The following is a 17,659-nucleotide window of genomic DNA, read 5'->3' as shown; positions in this document are numbered from 1 at the left end:
ACTCTATGCTAACCTAAACATTCAATATATTATTAAACCTAAGACAATGCTAAAACATACCTCCTTTGTAATAAGTAATATATCATTACTTTTAAAACCACATAATTTTTACTATGACTTATGCCTTTAACACTATACTATATGTGTCTCAGAATTTCAAGGCCTTAGGTCAAGTGATATATTTACACATCACTAATGAAAAGACACAAGCACAAAGGCAAGCAACAGACATGGGAATACTTTAATAGTCTTAGTTCATAAAACAGTACATTCTATACTCAATCATTTCATTTGTTTTGCATAAATGAATAATAATTCTCAATGCAAGATGTAGGGAAAAGTTACGTACTCTGTGGGAACCGTGGTGGGTTGTCATTAACATCAGTCAAGGTTATATTGACCGTTGTGGATCCTGAGAGTCCTCCCACTTGCCCAGCCATGTCTTTGGCTTGAATGACCACTGAGTAATGCTCTCTGGCTTCTCTGTCCATATTGTGTAAAGCTGTTCTAATGACTCCTGGAATATAAAGTTTGAAAATCAATCAGTACAAGTTTTACATTGAACAAGTAATATTTTTGAGAAACATGAACAGTGTTCTCAATATTGACTTTGAAATAGCACAATTTTAAATGAGAGCATTTTTTTTAGAAAAAAAAATGTTACTAATATGAAAAACTGAGTCATTTACACATTTGTTTGTATATACATATTTTAAAGCAGTCATTTTTCTCAAAATAAGAAATCATTTACCATGTGCTTCCTGGGTTAGGTGGATCTCCAAAGCAGCCTTCACAAGACACCCACATTGAAGTAACAGGATAACATGTGAATATACATTCCCTCTTCCTACTATGTTGGATATGGGGAGTAAAATCAGGCCATTAGGATTGGTGGCAGCCATATTTACCATTTGACTGATTTCACTGATGTTCCAGACATTTATAAAATCATCCCCATTACCATATCTGACCTTTCTGACAAATACCAGCAATATCTATGTAATTGACATTAAAATAATTTTCATTGTATCCGATTAGAAGTTTCCCAATAAGACTCCCTGGTTCTGGAATTACTAAACATTTATATACAATATCTTTTATATGAGAGAGTTAATTTTTATAGCCAGGTTAAAAGTAAAAAGAAGATAAGTTATAATAGTAGAAAGAATTATTGAATCTATCTATGCGTTGCAATATAAGATATTATTATACTTCATTCTGCTTTTTGTCTAATTTGTTTTTTGCAACCGAATTGATTGAATTTATAGTGACTTATATTTGAAAGCCTTAGGCACCAGGAAAATGATAGAAACCACAATTTCATATATATCAAACAAATAATTAAGGACATTTGATAGAGGCTTTTCTGAAAGTAAACAGAGAAGAAAATGATCACTATCAAAATAAATCTGACACCACAATAGTAAATGATACCCCTAATTTATACATATGCAAATCCCCTTGCAATTCTCTTACAAAGAACAGTGCTTTATCAAATATATACATCACAAAAGTAGGAAATTGAATCATATAGTAATTAAGATTCATAGGATGTAGAGAACAAATTGGTACATGGTAGAACCATTTGGTAAAACCAAAGTTCCCAGAGGATAATAAGTAGTACTTTGGCTTGCTATTTTTCTGCTGTGTTATCACTTTAATTAATATAGCAAAAGCAAAAAAAAATCACGTAATTGACATTGTACACTTGAAAGGAAACCATATTTTCACTTAAAGGTATTATTCATTGAGCAAAGATGTATTGACAATGATCTAGTCAGTAGAAAAGAAATTGAACCTAGCCTTCTGAAAGCAGGATGACAGGACTCAACCTTCAGTTTGGGAGTGATGGTGACAGAATTGCTCATGGTAATTTTGCAATAAAATTACTCTTATATCCCAGAACAGTAAGGACTCAAATTACCACCTGTTTTAAAATAAAGGAATGCCAAACCTGGAAATGAGAAAATTGTCCAAAGATAGATAGGTTTGATTAAAAATCATGTTAGCTCTCATACTAATTTCATAAATAAATGGATAAATTTAGCATCTGGCCTCAGTCTCCACCTCAAAGCTTCCTATTCATTGGAAATCACTGAAGATTATCTGTACTCATACCCAAATATGAAGTACTGAACCATATTGTGTTTTAGGGCCTCAATGCATGTTTATTTCCCTTTTATTTGCTGCATGCTGATGAGATATAAAGATAGTATTTTAACTTCTCATGTTAAAATGCATAATTATAATACCTGGTGATATAAAACTCATTCACGTATCCAGCAGTATGATAGATTTTCTAAACAAATCAAGGCGAGTTATCTCAGATATATACTTAGAGACTGTACTGTCAAATCACCTTAGTTTGATTTTTGCATACTAATGAGATATATGTGCTTTTATTTATTTTATTTTTAGATTGTAATTACATCCTATACACATGTGTGCACAGATGTGTGTAGCAACAATTAATGATAGAAACAAAAAGTACCTATTGATTTGAAAGAAAAACAAAAAGCATGTATGAAAAATTTGGAGTGAGACAGGGGAAAAGGAAAATGATGTAAGTACATATTACAATCTTATAAAAAAGAAGAAATACTTTTCAAAACAGAGAGAAGAGGTACTCAAAGAAAGACAATATCACGTAAACAATCCAGATTTGGAAAAGAAAACAGTGCCTGAGGAAAAATGGCAATGGAAAATGACATTTGTTTGTGTGTACTCTAAGACTAAACACTCTTAAGAGTACAGGGGTTCAAAGTAGTCTTGTGTTCCTCTGGTTCAACACTTTATTGATTATAGCACTCAATAGACACTCCATGCTCTACTTGAGTCTTACAAACAGCACTCTTCACATGAAGCTTACACTCATGATAGGGAAAAACATTAAGAAAGATAATTAAGGACATTGTACAAAAGAAATAGAGTGGTATCAAATACTAAGGAGAAATAAAAGCACTGGCTTTGTGCACAGTTTTAAGGATGGTTAAGAGGCAGCATGTTTGGAGTGGTACACTTATCTGTAGACTTACGTGTTATGCTTCTAAAACCTGCAGGAACTTAGGCACTGTTTACAGGCAAATTATAAGAACATATGGGAAATTATTATGTCTTAAGAACTTACGTGTGATTTTTTGCCTTTAACTAATACATTACTGTGATTTTACATCATCTGTGCTCTCAATGATATTTGTGCAGATCTCTGACTGTATGGTAGACTTGCCACAAGGTGTAATGTTATCATTCAACTTTTCTCAGCTTCATATTCAATAATCTCCATGAGATAACTTGGAGTATTTTCTCCATTGGCATAATAAAACAACACTAATCCAGAAGTAAATATGCAAATTTGATTATCTAACCTCAAGAAAGTGATACACCATTAAGTAGAGCTGAAAACTCAAACTTGTAGTCATTTCATTAAAAGAAATGAAGAATGAAGAGATATTATTAAAAATAAGGGTATCCGCAACATTCCAAAAGAGTAGTTCCTATTAGTAATGAGTAGCTAATGGCCATGTAAACATTAATTATCTCCACATACATTAATGTAAGCCAAAATAACCACAGCCAAAGGAGAATGATGTGCTTTTGTCAGATAATAATCACAATTTATTTAAATCATGAGACTATCAGTAATATTTGCAGAAAAAAGTATTAGATATGAATGCTAAACCATGACAAAAATCAACACAAGTATGTTGACAAAATCAAACATCTTCGTATTTTAGAATTATTGGCATACTTTGGGCTGCAGAATGTTTATCACTAAAGTATGTATATGAGTACAATTAAATATATGCACATGAATGTCTGCTTGTTAGGTAGGATTCCATCTTATTGGCCGTGATTAATATGTTAGAAAGATGTGAGAAAAAAAGCTTTAGGTAAAAGAACTCATTCATTACACAAACCCTTTCAAGTGGAATTTCTCAAACAGAGGAAAAAAAAAAAATAAACCAAGGATGTCATCTCACCTAAAACCTAAAGGAAATGCTGAGATATGATAAATCAGACTGAAGATATTGAATCAGCTCTGGATATAAGGGCCTGCAAACTTCAAGGCTTTTGAATCTGCCTGCAAATAAGATGGAAAGTCATCAACATTCTTTATGCAAGGAAACAACATAATCTTATATTTTAGCAAAAATGGATTTGGGTGTTATACAGGGAAGAGATAGTGTAGAACAATTCAGAAATCAGGATACGAGTTCACAGATGATGACAATGAAGGTAAGTAGAATAGACTGCAGAGCAGTATCAGGTGTTGAGAGCCTTTGCTGAAGGAAGAGCTGAATGGCATCAAAGGAAAGGAATGGGATAAAGGATGATTTAAAATATTTTACCTTAGAGCCAATTGTAAGCGGTATTTGTGGGGACATTTTATATACCAGTGCTTGTGGGTTGCATTGTATGTCTGTGTATGTGTGTATGTGTGTTTGTGTGATGCTGCAAAACTGGGTTTGAACATATTCTATAGCAGACATCTTAGTAATTCACAAGAGATATTGTGTGAGTATATGAGAGGATCAGATAAACTACATTTTAAACCTATCATAAATATACGATTTAAACCCTTTAACCTGATGACTTTCACAAAGGAAGAAGGATATAAGGATGTTCAAATATTGAATCCTGGCCCAGGAGACAGAGACAAAAAATGCACACCAAAGAACAGGGACAAAAGATGAAAAGCATGGATGTGTGGCATGCTGGAAGCAAAGAAGTTTGCAGAGAACAGCAACTGTTCAAGTGTGTTGAACGCTGCTGTGAAGTCAAGTATGATCCAGCCAGAGCAGGCTGTGGGACGAATGGATGGCACAGGCATAATAACGGGAAGTGTGGCAGCCTGACCTAAATTTGAACAGTGAATATGAGGTGAAAGAAATGTTACATGGGGCATTTTGAAGTGCATCTCTAAGGACAAGTAGACAGGGCAAGATGTCTGATTATAAGTGGACTGTAAAAAGGGCCATGATACTAATGGCACTCCAGGACACGCTTAAGGGCCCACATCAGTGGGGAGTCTCTTGAGAGAATGAGGAGTACCAGCTGAAGATCACTGAAGAGCGCTAGCTCCTGACTACATTGACCTCGATGTACTTGAGGGGTACCTGCAAAAAAGAATGAAGAGTATTTGAACCCAGGGCACTCTCTAGAAAGGTCCTGGAATGAAAAATAAAGATAATAATTACAATTTCAAAGAGAAAGAGGAATCGGCTCTCACTCCTGTATCACCGAAGAATATGCCAATTATGGACAATAAATGATCAAAATTGCTCTTGATTGAAACTTCATCCCTTGAATTATATGTATAAAGGCTACAAAAGTTAGATTTTTAAGAAAAGTGCATGAGATAAAAAATTGGTCTGTCTGATCTTAATAAATGTGAAGCAAAATTGTTCATTTTCACTAAATTAAACATATAAATTTATTTATTAATATTAGTACTGAACTTATAAATTAGCTTAACCATCTCTAGGAGGGCAAGTCAATTCAGAATATGCAAGAAGTCACTATGCTTAATTTCTATCAACTAAATTTGGGGGATCTATAGACTTTTATAGTTTGTTTTTAGACATTTGGAAAGACATACAAGATATTCCAGTAATAAAGATTAATGTGACTAAAAAGAAAAAATATATACTAATTTAAAAGTAAGAGTGATTTAAAATATGATGTTACCTATTTAAATGTTTTCATTTATCATTTCTGCCACCTGTTTATTTGTTATTTGTATGTCCAATTTTTGCAATTCTTCATCCTACAATATATCTGGCAAGAAGAGGCAATAGTTTATGAAAATAATTCTATGTGGTTGCTTTGTTTTACAACTGTTTTGCCTATTCTAATGTAGGATAGAAATTGAATGTACATATTCTACTTTTCTTTTTAATCTCTGTGTGTATACGCCACTTTGATTTTGCACCTATAAGGTTGGTACTTTGTGAGGTATCGCTAAATACTGCAAAGTGAGAGGGACTGATCTCCCCCTCATCCACATTCCAAGGAATGTTGTCCCTCTCACACTAGCCATTTTGTCCTTTCCTGTGCAGAATTGACAGGAACTGAATCAGGCATTTCCAGCAGCCCTATATATCAAGCACAACAAACACTGCACGAATGAAGCAATGTGCCAGAAATGCCTGCAGGTCCTGATTCCCTGTGCATACTCAAGAATTCTTTGCAGAGAATTATTTAAGGTTTGAAGAATGATCTGTATTAGAAAACAAGAAAATAAATAACTAGAAAGGACTATGAAACAAAGCCTGAAATAGAAAGAAAATTAGCACAGCATACAATGGCTGAGGGAAAAGTAAATGGGGCATTGATTTTTGTTTCAGTGACTCTTGTTTTCTATTAACATACACCTAAAAGTCACACTTTTTTTGTTGATTTAGCACCTTTCATGTTTGTATTAGTACTATTCATTCTTGAGGTTCCAAAGTACCTATAAATATCTTTCTACTGATCAAGTGCCATCCCTCGAGGTTTCTTGACTAAGGTCTTACCAAGACAGTGCTTTGGCCTCATCTTTTCCAAACTTTCCCTTCACAAATATTTCTAAAGGGAAATATCTAATGAGATAACGTCAAATGCAAACAGACAGTAGCCAGAAATCCAGGATGCTTAACCATATGGATGATTATGACTTATAACTGAGGAACATTATTACATTTTCCACTGTCAATCAGAAGGAACACCACAATATCCTGCACATTTTTTTTCACGTTTATGCTTCATACCATTTGAGATTTAACAGAATCTCCAACTATCATGTTTTCTTCCTGAGTAAGAGGATTTTATTCACTAAACCTTGCAATTTAAGAATTCCGTTTTTCTCTTCTTAGTATCTTTTAGTGTGTTTATGATAAAGTCATGGGACAAGTTATTTCTCAAATTCTAAAACTCCTTTAAAGAATATATGAACCACAATAAGAATCTCTATATACCACACCAGTATTCAGAGCTTTGTGTAATGTAAAGAAAGTATATTGAGACTGAGACCATTGTGTTGGAGTATACCTCAGATTGACAAGTATGAGAGAGCACTGGATAGCATGGGTTTGAGCTCTTGCATCTAATACTTTTTAAAAATTATTCAGATATAATATTTTTCAAATCTTGTGTGTGTGTGTGCGTGCATGTGTGTGCGTGTGAGTGTGTGAGTGCGTGCATGTGTGTTGAATTAGGAGTGGCGGGGCTGCATCCCCGGCACCCGGCCGCCCACATGGCTAGCTTAGCTTATGCGCTGAAATAATTACACGGAACTGTATTCTTATAAACACTGCCTGGCCCCATTAGTTCCAGCCTCTTATTGGCTAGCTCTTACATATTAATCTAACCCATTTCTATTAATCTTTGTAGCCCACGAGCTGGCTTACCAGGAAAGATCTTAGCCTGCCTCTGTCTGGAGTGGGACAATCATGGCGACTCTCTGACTCAGCTTCTTTCTCCCAGCCTTCTGTTCTGTTTACTCCACCCACCTAAGGGTTGGCCTATCAAGGGGCCTAGGCAGTTTCTTTTTTAATAAGAAATCACTACCACATCACGTGTGTGTGTGCGTGCGTGTGTGTGCGTGCGTGCGTGTGTATGTGCGTGTGTGTGTGTGCGTGCATGCGTGTGTGTGTGCGTGTGTGCGTGCGTGTGTGTGTGCACGTGTGTGCGTGCGTGTGTGTGCACGTATGTGTGCATGTGTGTGTGCACATATGTGTGCGTGTGTGTGTGTGCACGTGTGTGTGTGTGCACGTGTGTGGTCCTGCAGGTAAAAACCAAGGCCTTGCAATCTACCATTTAGCTATATTCCCGGACCCACAATTTGTGGGTTTCATAAACCATTTCAAATTATGTATTACATTCACTCAAGCTTTTTGAAATATTCTTGCCTCTTATTCTTGTAATTCTGTTTTCATCATCAATTGCCTGTTTTAGCAGCTGGGGGTTCCCTTGGTCATGTAGTTAGTTGACTATGCATCACACTCGGCAATACGGAAAAACCTATTAAGATGTTAAGGAACCACATTTTAATTTTTCTGCTTCTGTTGCCTGGCATGTTTTCTCCTCAACCATAAGCAGAAACATAATGTGGGTTTATTTGGTTAATACAAGGTGATATTGATCAGTTCATAGATACTTTCAGAGGATTGAATACCACATGATAAACTCTCCATCGAGTTATAGTGCACTCATAAGAGACTTTGTTACAATTTTGTTCAAAAATGAGCATGTTATTTTTAAAATGGCAATAAAATTTCTTTGTTTGGAAACAGAACTAAAAATACATCAAAATTAAATGTCAGTAAAGGTCTAAAAATGAGGAAGATTTAGGAATGCTTGTATTTACAGCACCTTCCAAACAGGAGGCATTCCACAAAATAAATAAATAAATAAATAAATAAATAAATAAATAAATAAAAATTAGCAAGCCCTCATTGAATGAGTAAACAATTACTATTTACCAAAATACTTAATATTAGCTAGAAAGGAAAGCAGAATTACTTGTATGATTTAGAGATTTGAGTCTTTAGCTTCTCTACACGTATTATGATGACAGCAATGTTTTGATTGTCATGATAGATCGAGAAAGTAGGGGGTAGAGTATGCCCTTTTTCCTTATCTAGACCAACTAAAAGCCTTAAAATTTAAAGCTCAAAATTAAATTGAATAGCAGATATTCAACTACTCATGGGATCATATAAAAAATATAGAAGGGCCTTGAGGAATGATGTGCACACAGGAAAGTGACTGACAAGTATACACTAAATTACAGTAATTGTACTTTTTAAAGAACATGGCGTAAGCAGCATGGAAAATTTCAGATATTTGAATCTTTTCAGGAAAGTCAGAAAGGCTTAGGTACTTAATTGCATTTTCTCAAGAAATGACACATCAGAAAACCACCTCTTTGACATCAAATTTAGATTAAAATCATGCTTCTGTGTAGTGTGTGCAAATGAGACAATATATACATATGGTTTTTCCCAGAGGTTAGGTGTACAGTTATCACTTATTCTGTTGTATTTATTTTCTGACAAATGTTCTATATCTTCATTTATATTAATGGATTTCCCCTGTCATCGTTCTCCTTTTCTTCTTTTTTTTTTTGATTTTATTCAGCTATATACTTTTCTCCGCTCCCCTCCTTTTCTCTCCCCTTCCCTTCAAACCTCTCCCATGGCCCCCATGCTCTCAATTTACTCAGTAGATCTTGCTTTTTCAACTTTCTATCTTTCTTAGGGTCCTCATTGATGTCTAGGTTCTCTGAGATTGTGGTTTGTAGGCTGGTTTTCTTTTCTTTATGTTTAAAAACCCCTTATGAGTGAATACATATGATAATTGTCTTTTGGGGTCTAGATTACCTCACTCAATATGATGTTTTCTAGATCCATTCATTTTCCTGCAAATTTCAAAATATCATTATATTTAAGGCTATGTAGTACTCCATTGCATAAATGTACCACATTTTCCGTATCCATTCTTCGGTCAAGAGGCATTTAGGTTGTTTCTAGGTTCTGGCTATGACAAACAATGCTTCTATGAACAAAGTTGAGCCCATGTCCTTGTGGTATGATTGAACATCCTTCACATACATACCCAAAAGTGGTATTGCTGGGTCTTGAGGAAGGTTGTTTTATAATTTTCTGAGAAATCGCCATACTGATATCCAAAGGGATTGTAACAGCTTGCACTCCCACCAGCAATGTATGAGTGTTCCATTTACCCCACATCCTCTCCAGCATTAGTTGTCATCAGTGTTTTTGATATTGGCCATTCTTACAGGTGAAGATTGAATCTCAGAGTTGTTTTGATTTGCATTTCTCTCACAACTAAGAATGCTGAACATTTCCTTAAGTGTTTTTCAGTCATTTTAGATTTCTCTGTTGAGAGTTCTTTGTTTAGGTCTATACTCCATTTTTTATTGGATTATTTGTTCTTTTGATAACCAATTTCTTGAGTTCTTTGTATATTTTGGAGATCAGACCTCTGATGTGGGATTAGTGAAGATCTTTTACCATCCTGAAGACTGCCATTTTGTCTTGTTGACTGTGTCCTTTGCTTTACAGAAGCTTTTCAGTTTCAAGAGTTCCCATTTATTTAATTATTTTCTCAGTGTCTGTGCTTCTGGGGTTATATTTAGGCATGGTCTCCTTTGCCAATATGTTCAAGTGTACTTCCCACTTTCTCTTCTATGTGTGGCTGGTCTTCTGTTAAGTTCTTTGATCCATTTTGACTATAGTTTTGTGCACGGTGATAGATATGGATTTATTTTCATTCTTCTACATGTTGATATTGAGTTATTCCAGCACCATTTATTAAATAATGAACATAATTTTTGAAGACAGTAAATGTTAATGACTTAGTCTTTAGGGTTTGTATTTATTTTTATTTCTGCATGAGTATTTGTCACAGGTATGTGCACATGTTGAAGCCATGAGAGGGCACAGCATCCATGAAGATGGAGTAACCTGGAAATTGTGAGCTACCTAGCATTAGGCTAGGAGGTCTTTCTGTCCTTGGATAGCAGCAAGTGATCCCAACATCTAAGTCATGATGCTGGACTCATGAGTCAGTTTATTACCCCAAGATCTGTGAATAGAAGCCTAGCTAGGGTGCATTTAACATACCATGTGCTGTGATCAATATAATTCTTGCAACTATTTAATTATCCTCTTCCTAAACAGAGCTACTCTTTACTAATACTTGTAAGTATAGACTATTTAAAAGCCCAGTGGTTTCCTACATTTTTTCTTTAACTCGCGTGCTATGGCCCAGATGAAAACACCCTTATTGCTTGTGTTCTGTGTACACACACCCTTTATTGAAACATCACACGGACTCCTTTGTGGAGAGTCTTCGTTTGGCTGGTAACTCAGTCTCACAGCTGGTTACAAAGATTGTTCTCAGTCCTCTAAGCACAGAACACAGTGTGCTCTCCTCTGTAGGCTAGTGTGCTGTATTTAGTCACAGTGCATCAATTGGCATCCAATGTGTTTCCTGGTTTCTTGTTGAATATGAAGGAAATATGAAAATTCTCACAGGTCCTGGTCTCTTTGATGTATTTTTCTACCTCAAGGTTTGTGTTCCCTTTATGCTTTCAAACAGAATTTTAAAATGAAGCACATATATCAGCTTAATATGCCAACGAATGTTAAACATAAACTGTTTTCTCCAATTGCATTTTCTATGTTAAAACTACAAAATTCTATCAAATTGAAAATCATCAAATGATTCAGCGGCAACTTAATGATGTCATTAATTCAGTTGACATTGATTGCATTATGGGGTATGAAGTGCTCAGAATAGAAATCACCACAGAAAACATTTTTATTCAATTCAATGTGCTCATTGACTAGAGTATGATAATCTCATATTTTAAAATCAAATTACTCCAAAGTGGATTATTAAAAGTAGCAAAACTTTCACTTCTTCTTTCCCTCTTTTCTTTCCACTTTTTATAAAATAGAGCAAGATTTAACAGTTCGGGGGGTAATTGCCCATTTACAAAAATGTTTAAATTGTTTCACAGACATTTAATCACATGATGTGCTTCCCAGAGTAAGCAATTATAAGACACTTTGTGTGACTGTGCAAATATCATTGGTTTTCATGTGTACTTTGGAAACTTTGTCTATCAAATATCTGAACAATAGAAGGTCTCAATGATCAGTTTTAAGCTGTATCTATTCCCTTTCCCTCAGAAAAGCAGGCATTGGCTTGCAGAACTGTAAGCTAAGAGAAGATTTTATCTTTTTTCTCTAACATATTATTACATTGCTTTATTTCCTCTAAATTATTTACAGTATATGAAATATAATAATTTGAAATAATCATTTGTCATATTTATGATTTGCAACTTAATGTGTAGACATTGTATTTTCTTTCTGTTTTGCATTAAACATGTCTACAACAGTGAATGCACTGTAACAATTTAAGACATGGATTTACCACGTAGACTTACAGGATCTGAAAACTAATCTCATTGGCTGGTTGGTTCTGCATTTTAATTAAGTTATTGTTCTATAGGTAGATTTCTTATTTAAAGAAATATAGCTCATGAATTATCATTTGGCTGTAAGGATACTACATCATGCTGAAAAATCTATAAAAAATTGGTCACACAAACATAAATGAAATAAAAATAAGAGTTAAAAGTATTCCTACTTTGTGATAACAACAAGGAACCTCTGGACCACGTGCTCTCAAGACTGACAGCATACACAAGACCTACAGGGATCAGCACCACATGCGTCCCTGCTTCTCCCATGAGAGGAAGAGCAGAGATATGTCCATATCCCTAATCCAGAAACTATCTCGGATAAACAACTCTTTTCAAACAAAGAATTAGTTTTAACCATCAGAGTCTCACTGGGGAAACAAAACTCATAGGGGTAAATCACATGTCCCACAATACATGGGCAACAGAAAACAAACTCAGAAGCATTGTTGGGAGGTATTTGTCATGATATCAGGCACTTTGCTGTTGTTAAACCTTCATTTGTTTTTCTGTGTTAGAGGTCCTTTCTTGATATATTTCAGCTCCCAAGTTTCTTGTTTATGGAAGATTCCGTAGTCTGCAAGTATTTTGGTCTCTACATCTATATACTCTTCATGTGCTTTTCCTTTTGGCTTTTTCTTATTTGGTTGTTTAGTCATAATCATATTGACTTGTCTTGATTTAATTATCATTTCTTAAATGTCTGTTATTTTTCTAATGAAAGACACACAGGGTCTGGATCCAGACATAAGAGTAAATGGGAAAACATTTGAAAAGGTAGAGGAAGGGAAAACCACAATTAGATTATGTTGTATGGGGAAAATTCTATTTTCTTGAGAGTTTTGTTTATCATATAAAAGGGAGAAGTAACCCTAAAGAATTTATGTGAATGAATATTGCACTAACAGTTCCATAATATTTAAATGCAGCATATTTTATAAACTAAAAAATTAATTTTCAATTCAAAGTAGTCTATGAAGTAAAGAGTAGAGGCATGTATATATTAGAAGACCAGAAATGTGTTTGATAATTTTCCACTGATCATTAATGCCAGTTTCTTCTTTTCATTTGGAGGAGTACAAGGCAAAATTCACATTCCAATAAATAATTTTCCCTCTTCATAGTTGCTTAGGCCGTACTGACTACCTCTTTGGAACACATATATTTGATATGCTAAACAACATTTTATATTTACATAACTCTCCTAAAATCATGGAGGGTGAAACCCCATGGAAATATTTATGATAATCCCAAATATTATATTCCCATTGTTGAATTCTCAGAATAGCAGTCATACTGTCCTGCTGTTGATATCATAATCGCACCTGAAAGAAAAAATCTGAAGAGATTGCATCTTTACAACCTGTTATACACAAGAGCTTTCAACTCTGGAAGTTACATTAAGTGCTTAGAAATATAGGTAGAAATTTTAAACCAAAGATGATGAATATAAGATTGAGCCAGGTGAGTAGCCCACATTTGTATCAAACTAACAACGAGGCAAGAATCAATATCCTGAGAAGAGAATGTCTGTAATCACTCATCTTCACCGCCTCCCTGTCACTTGTCAGCCTCACCATCTGCCTAGTCAACAATTGTTTCACTTTTTTCTTTTTGCTCCACCTTGCAAATTATCTCTGAACATATTTTTGAAAGGAGAAGTAGAGACATTATCAAGTTCTATAGAGTTATATGGAATATAATTCTTGAAGTGATTGCCTTAAAAGGTAGAACACTTTATAGGCTTTTGGGGAGAAAAGCTAAGACATTGCCACTTATTTTAGTGAAAATGTATATTTATTATAGGTAATAAAATGATGAAAAAGTTTCATGAAAGTAGAGAAGGATTTTTGCTTAGTAAAGTGCCAATAAATTGTGAAATATTACCCATAAAACCACTCTTTGCTGAAACAGGCTTGACTCAATCGATTTTCAATTACTAACTTACAATGTCCACTCTTGACTTTAATTTAGTTTGATTCAGTTAAGACAATAAATTCTAAAGCAAAACATTATGAACACTGGATTTATAAGGCTCCTAGTTTTAGAGCTTAATTACTGAAAATTAATTATCTCTTTTTATTACTGCCACGAACTGTTTCTCATTCAGTCTGAGTTTCAGGAACATATATATGGCAGAAAACGTCCTCTGAGCATCATAGCTACTGCCTTTGAGGAGCTCTGAGTATTTGCAATATACTTTTTTTTTTTGATGTTTAGCTTATTTCATTTAACATGATATCCCCCAGTCCCATTTATTTTTCTGGAAGAACATTTTGTTGATAAGATCCCATTCTTAATTATGACAAATAATATTCAATTGTCTATATGTATTGTATTGTCTTTATCTGTTCATCTCTTTTTTTAATTCTTTGTTTTTTTTTTATTGAGAAAAGGAAAAAAAAAACAAGTTTCCACCTCCTCCCAGCCTCCCATTTCCCTCCCCCTCCTCCCACCCTTGCCCTCTTCCTTCCACCCTTCCCCCCTCCCCCCACTCCTCTCCCCCTCCCTCTCCAGTCCAATGGGCAGTCAGGGTTCCCTGCCCTGTGGTAAGTCCTAGGTCCTCCCCCCTCTGTCCATATTTAGGAAGGTAAACATCCAAACTGGCTAGGCTCCCACAAAGCCAGCACATTACGTAGGATCAAAACCCCGTGCCATTGTCCTTAGCTTCTCATCAGTCCTCATTGTTCGCCATGTTCAGAGAGACCAGTTATATCCCATGCTTTTTCCGTCACAGTCCAGCTGCCCTTGGTGGCCAAGTCTCTAAGTCTAACAAGCTACATACATTTAGTTGACTTAAAACCTCAAAACAATTCCCAACTTGACTGTCTCTGTAAATGGAGCCCACCAAGGCCAGTTGGACTGGGAGTGATGGAGCATGTGATCAAACTGCACTCTCTGAATGTGGCTGATGGTGAAGGCTGACTGAGAAGCCAAGGACAATGGCACTGGGTTTTGATTCTACTGCATGGACTGGCTTTATGGGAGCCTAGTCTGTTTGGATACTCACGTCCCTGGACCTGGGGGGAACGGGGAGGACCTTGGACTTCCCATAGGGTAGGGAACCTTGACTGCTCTTTGGACTGGAGAAGGAGGGGGATGGGGAGCAGAGGGAGGGGAGGGAAGTGGGAGGAGGGAAGGAGGTGGAAATTTTTAATAATAATAAAAAAATTTAAAAAATCTTTACAGATATGCACAAGGACAAAGTTCAGGTGTCTAAACCAGGGTTATTATTCCCTTCCTCCCTCCCTTTCTCCCTCCCTCTCAACAGGCTGGAGTTGCATGAGGTCACTACTTTGGTCAGAAATTGGTGCTCCATTTGGAGCCATCTGATGATCCTCATTCATCAGGAAATGTTCACTATATATGTGTGTGTGTGCGTGCGTGTTCACATATGTATGTATGTAATGTATGTATAAAAACCTTGAGTATTTAGCATGTTTTTCCACATAAAAATTCATAGAAGGATTCTATTCAAATGCTATTTTTATTATATTTGTATCTGCATTATAAATTTTATATGCATATTCTTTGTGTCCAGTGTGTTATGAAATGTATTTGGCATTTAAATTTTAGTTGTTCACGTTTAAAATTTGACTATCAAGTTTCATTGAAACTGCCACCAGTAATCTCAAGGGTATGAAATCAGTAAAGATAAATTTCAAAATATTTCAGTCTATAAATCAAGTTATTTACATAAAGTTGGGGAGCATTCTATAGGGACTTTAAATAGCTATACTTGACAGTCCATTTTCAAAAATGGCTGACATTTTCTCCCAACATGCTTAAATGTACAGATTAATAGTTATATTATAAATTAATAATAATTTTGCCATTAAATAGTAAAAGTAAGGAGAGAGGGAAACTGAAGGGCAATGATTAATTTTCCTAACTCTATCTGTAATGCATGGGCCTTTTATAGTTAGAAACTCACAATGATATCGTATTTACATAACAAGCCACTTCAGCTCCGTAAGTAGCATGACTCAGACATGACAGCATACATCCTGTCTTCGCTCAAGCAAACTGAGAGAAAAGACGTGAGCCTATGCCATCTGTCCTTTTGCTCTAATGAGATTTTGTTCCGTGGGGGAAAATCAACGAAGAGCTTAGGAAGTCTCCAGACTGCAGGTAGAGATTTGTTTCTTTGTTTTCCTTTTAAGTTTATCCTCTTTATTTCTTTCACAGATTTCAATTTGAAAATAAAGTTATCTTCTGTGTTGACTTTATACCACACTGCAATTCCATTTAAACTTTACAAGATAGAAATTCTGCCTTTTGCATTAAGACAGATAAACCTGGAGACATTGTGCTGAGTGTAATTAGCCAAATTTAGAAAATACAATACTAAATATACCTGCTTACATGTGTAATCCAAAACGCGTAGATCATATACAAATAGAATAATGTTTCCCGGTAGTATACAGAGAGCAGTATAAGGGAAATGCTAGCCACAGCCCAAACTTGTGGAATTATAATGTTTAACAAATGTGACATCTGATAAAATACTTTCTACAGTGAAAAAATTAAGAGACTATATCCCTCTAATAGTTCTCCCACAAAATAAAACTACTAGCAAATATGTGAGATTATATATTGCATTGACAGTGAATATTTTATGTTGGAGACCAGCTTCTATAAAGATACCACTTACCAGGTTAGGGGCATGTGGATTAGAAAAAACAAATAAAGAGAACAAAAACATGAGTGAAAATAATAAAATATAAATTTTGGATAGTACCTGTAGGGACTTCTAGTGAGTACCAAAATCCCTGAGTTTAATTTTCCATACACTTTATACTCCAATACAACAGGGGGAGAAGGCAAAAGACTGTTTTAACATTATACAAAGGACAGCTAGAATAGTTACTTGCTTCAATACTTGAGATATCAAACTATTATCATGAGAAAGGCATTCTGTTGTTTAGGCAGAACCTATTCTAGACGAAGTATCCTGAAGGCAGTCACTTCCTAGATCAAACCTCTTAATTAAAAGGAAGGAGTAGAAAGAAGTATGCTTGCATTTTCTGACCTATTGGTCAGGGTGAAGAGAATCCACCTGTATAGGCCATCTTAATGCCAAAAACACCAAGTACCACACCCCAGGTCAGGGCATGCAACTATACTTGTTAAGAACTTCAAGCAAATTGAAACTCTCTGACCTTCAAACAAGGTAGACATAGGCTCACAATTTTATGTGGATACATATTTTAAAGTATTTATTACACGATTAAAATATAATAAAAAATTGAATTCGCACATACACTCTAGTGATGTTTTGAGGGAGGAAATGATACAGTGTTTACTTGTAATTTAAAGAAAAAGTGACAAAGTATCTATACAAATATCCTACTTAATGTTATGATCTGTTGCTGGCTTGTCCTGTCACCTGGGTATCCTGCTTCTTTAAGAGACAAGACCTACCTATCCCTGCCCCTTCCTCCAAGGCAAAGGGATCTTCAACTTCTTCCAGCCTGTGCACACTCTCTTCCTGTACTTCTTTGGAAGAGGTGCCTGCAGGCCCCCCTCTCTCTCTTCCCCTTTCTCTCTCTCTTTTCCCTCCCTCCCTCCGTCCTTCCCTCCCTCCCTTTCTCTTCTTCTTCTTCTTCTTCTTCTTCTTCTTCTTCTTCTTCTTCTTCTTCTTCTTCTTCTTCTTCTTCT

At 35.4% G+C, this 17,659-nt stretch overlaps 1 protein-coding gene across 6 annotated transcripts in view; it reads right to left on the bottom strand.

Annotated features, from left to right (window-relative positions):
• Nucleotides 1-17,659, bottom strand: part of Cdh18 (cadherin 18) — a 769,132-nt gene that overhangs the window by 80,748 nt on the left and 670,725 nt on the right. For all 6 annotated transcript variants that reach the window (XM_026783735.1, XM_026783736.1, XM_013349758.2 and 3 more), the window contains one exon: nt 350-517. In XM_026783735.1, coding sequence (XP_026639536.1) covers nt 350-517 — 168 coding nt within the window. The remainder of the gene's footprint in view (nt 1-349; nt 518-17,659) is intronic.

Source organism: Microtus ochrogaster, chromosome 19, assembly GCF_000317375.1.
Source record: "Microtus ochrogaster isolate Prairie Vole_2 chromosome 19, MicOch1.0, whole genome shotgun sequence".
NCBI classification, from domain to species: domain Eukaryota; kingdom Metazoa; phylum Chordata; class Mammalia; order Rodentia; family Cricetidae; genus Microtus; species Microtus ochrogaster.
Note: the sequence above shows the minus strand (reverse complement) of the source record. Positions and strands in the feature narration are given on the sequence as shown.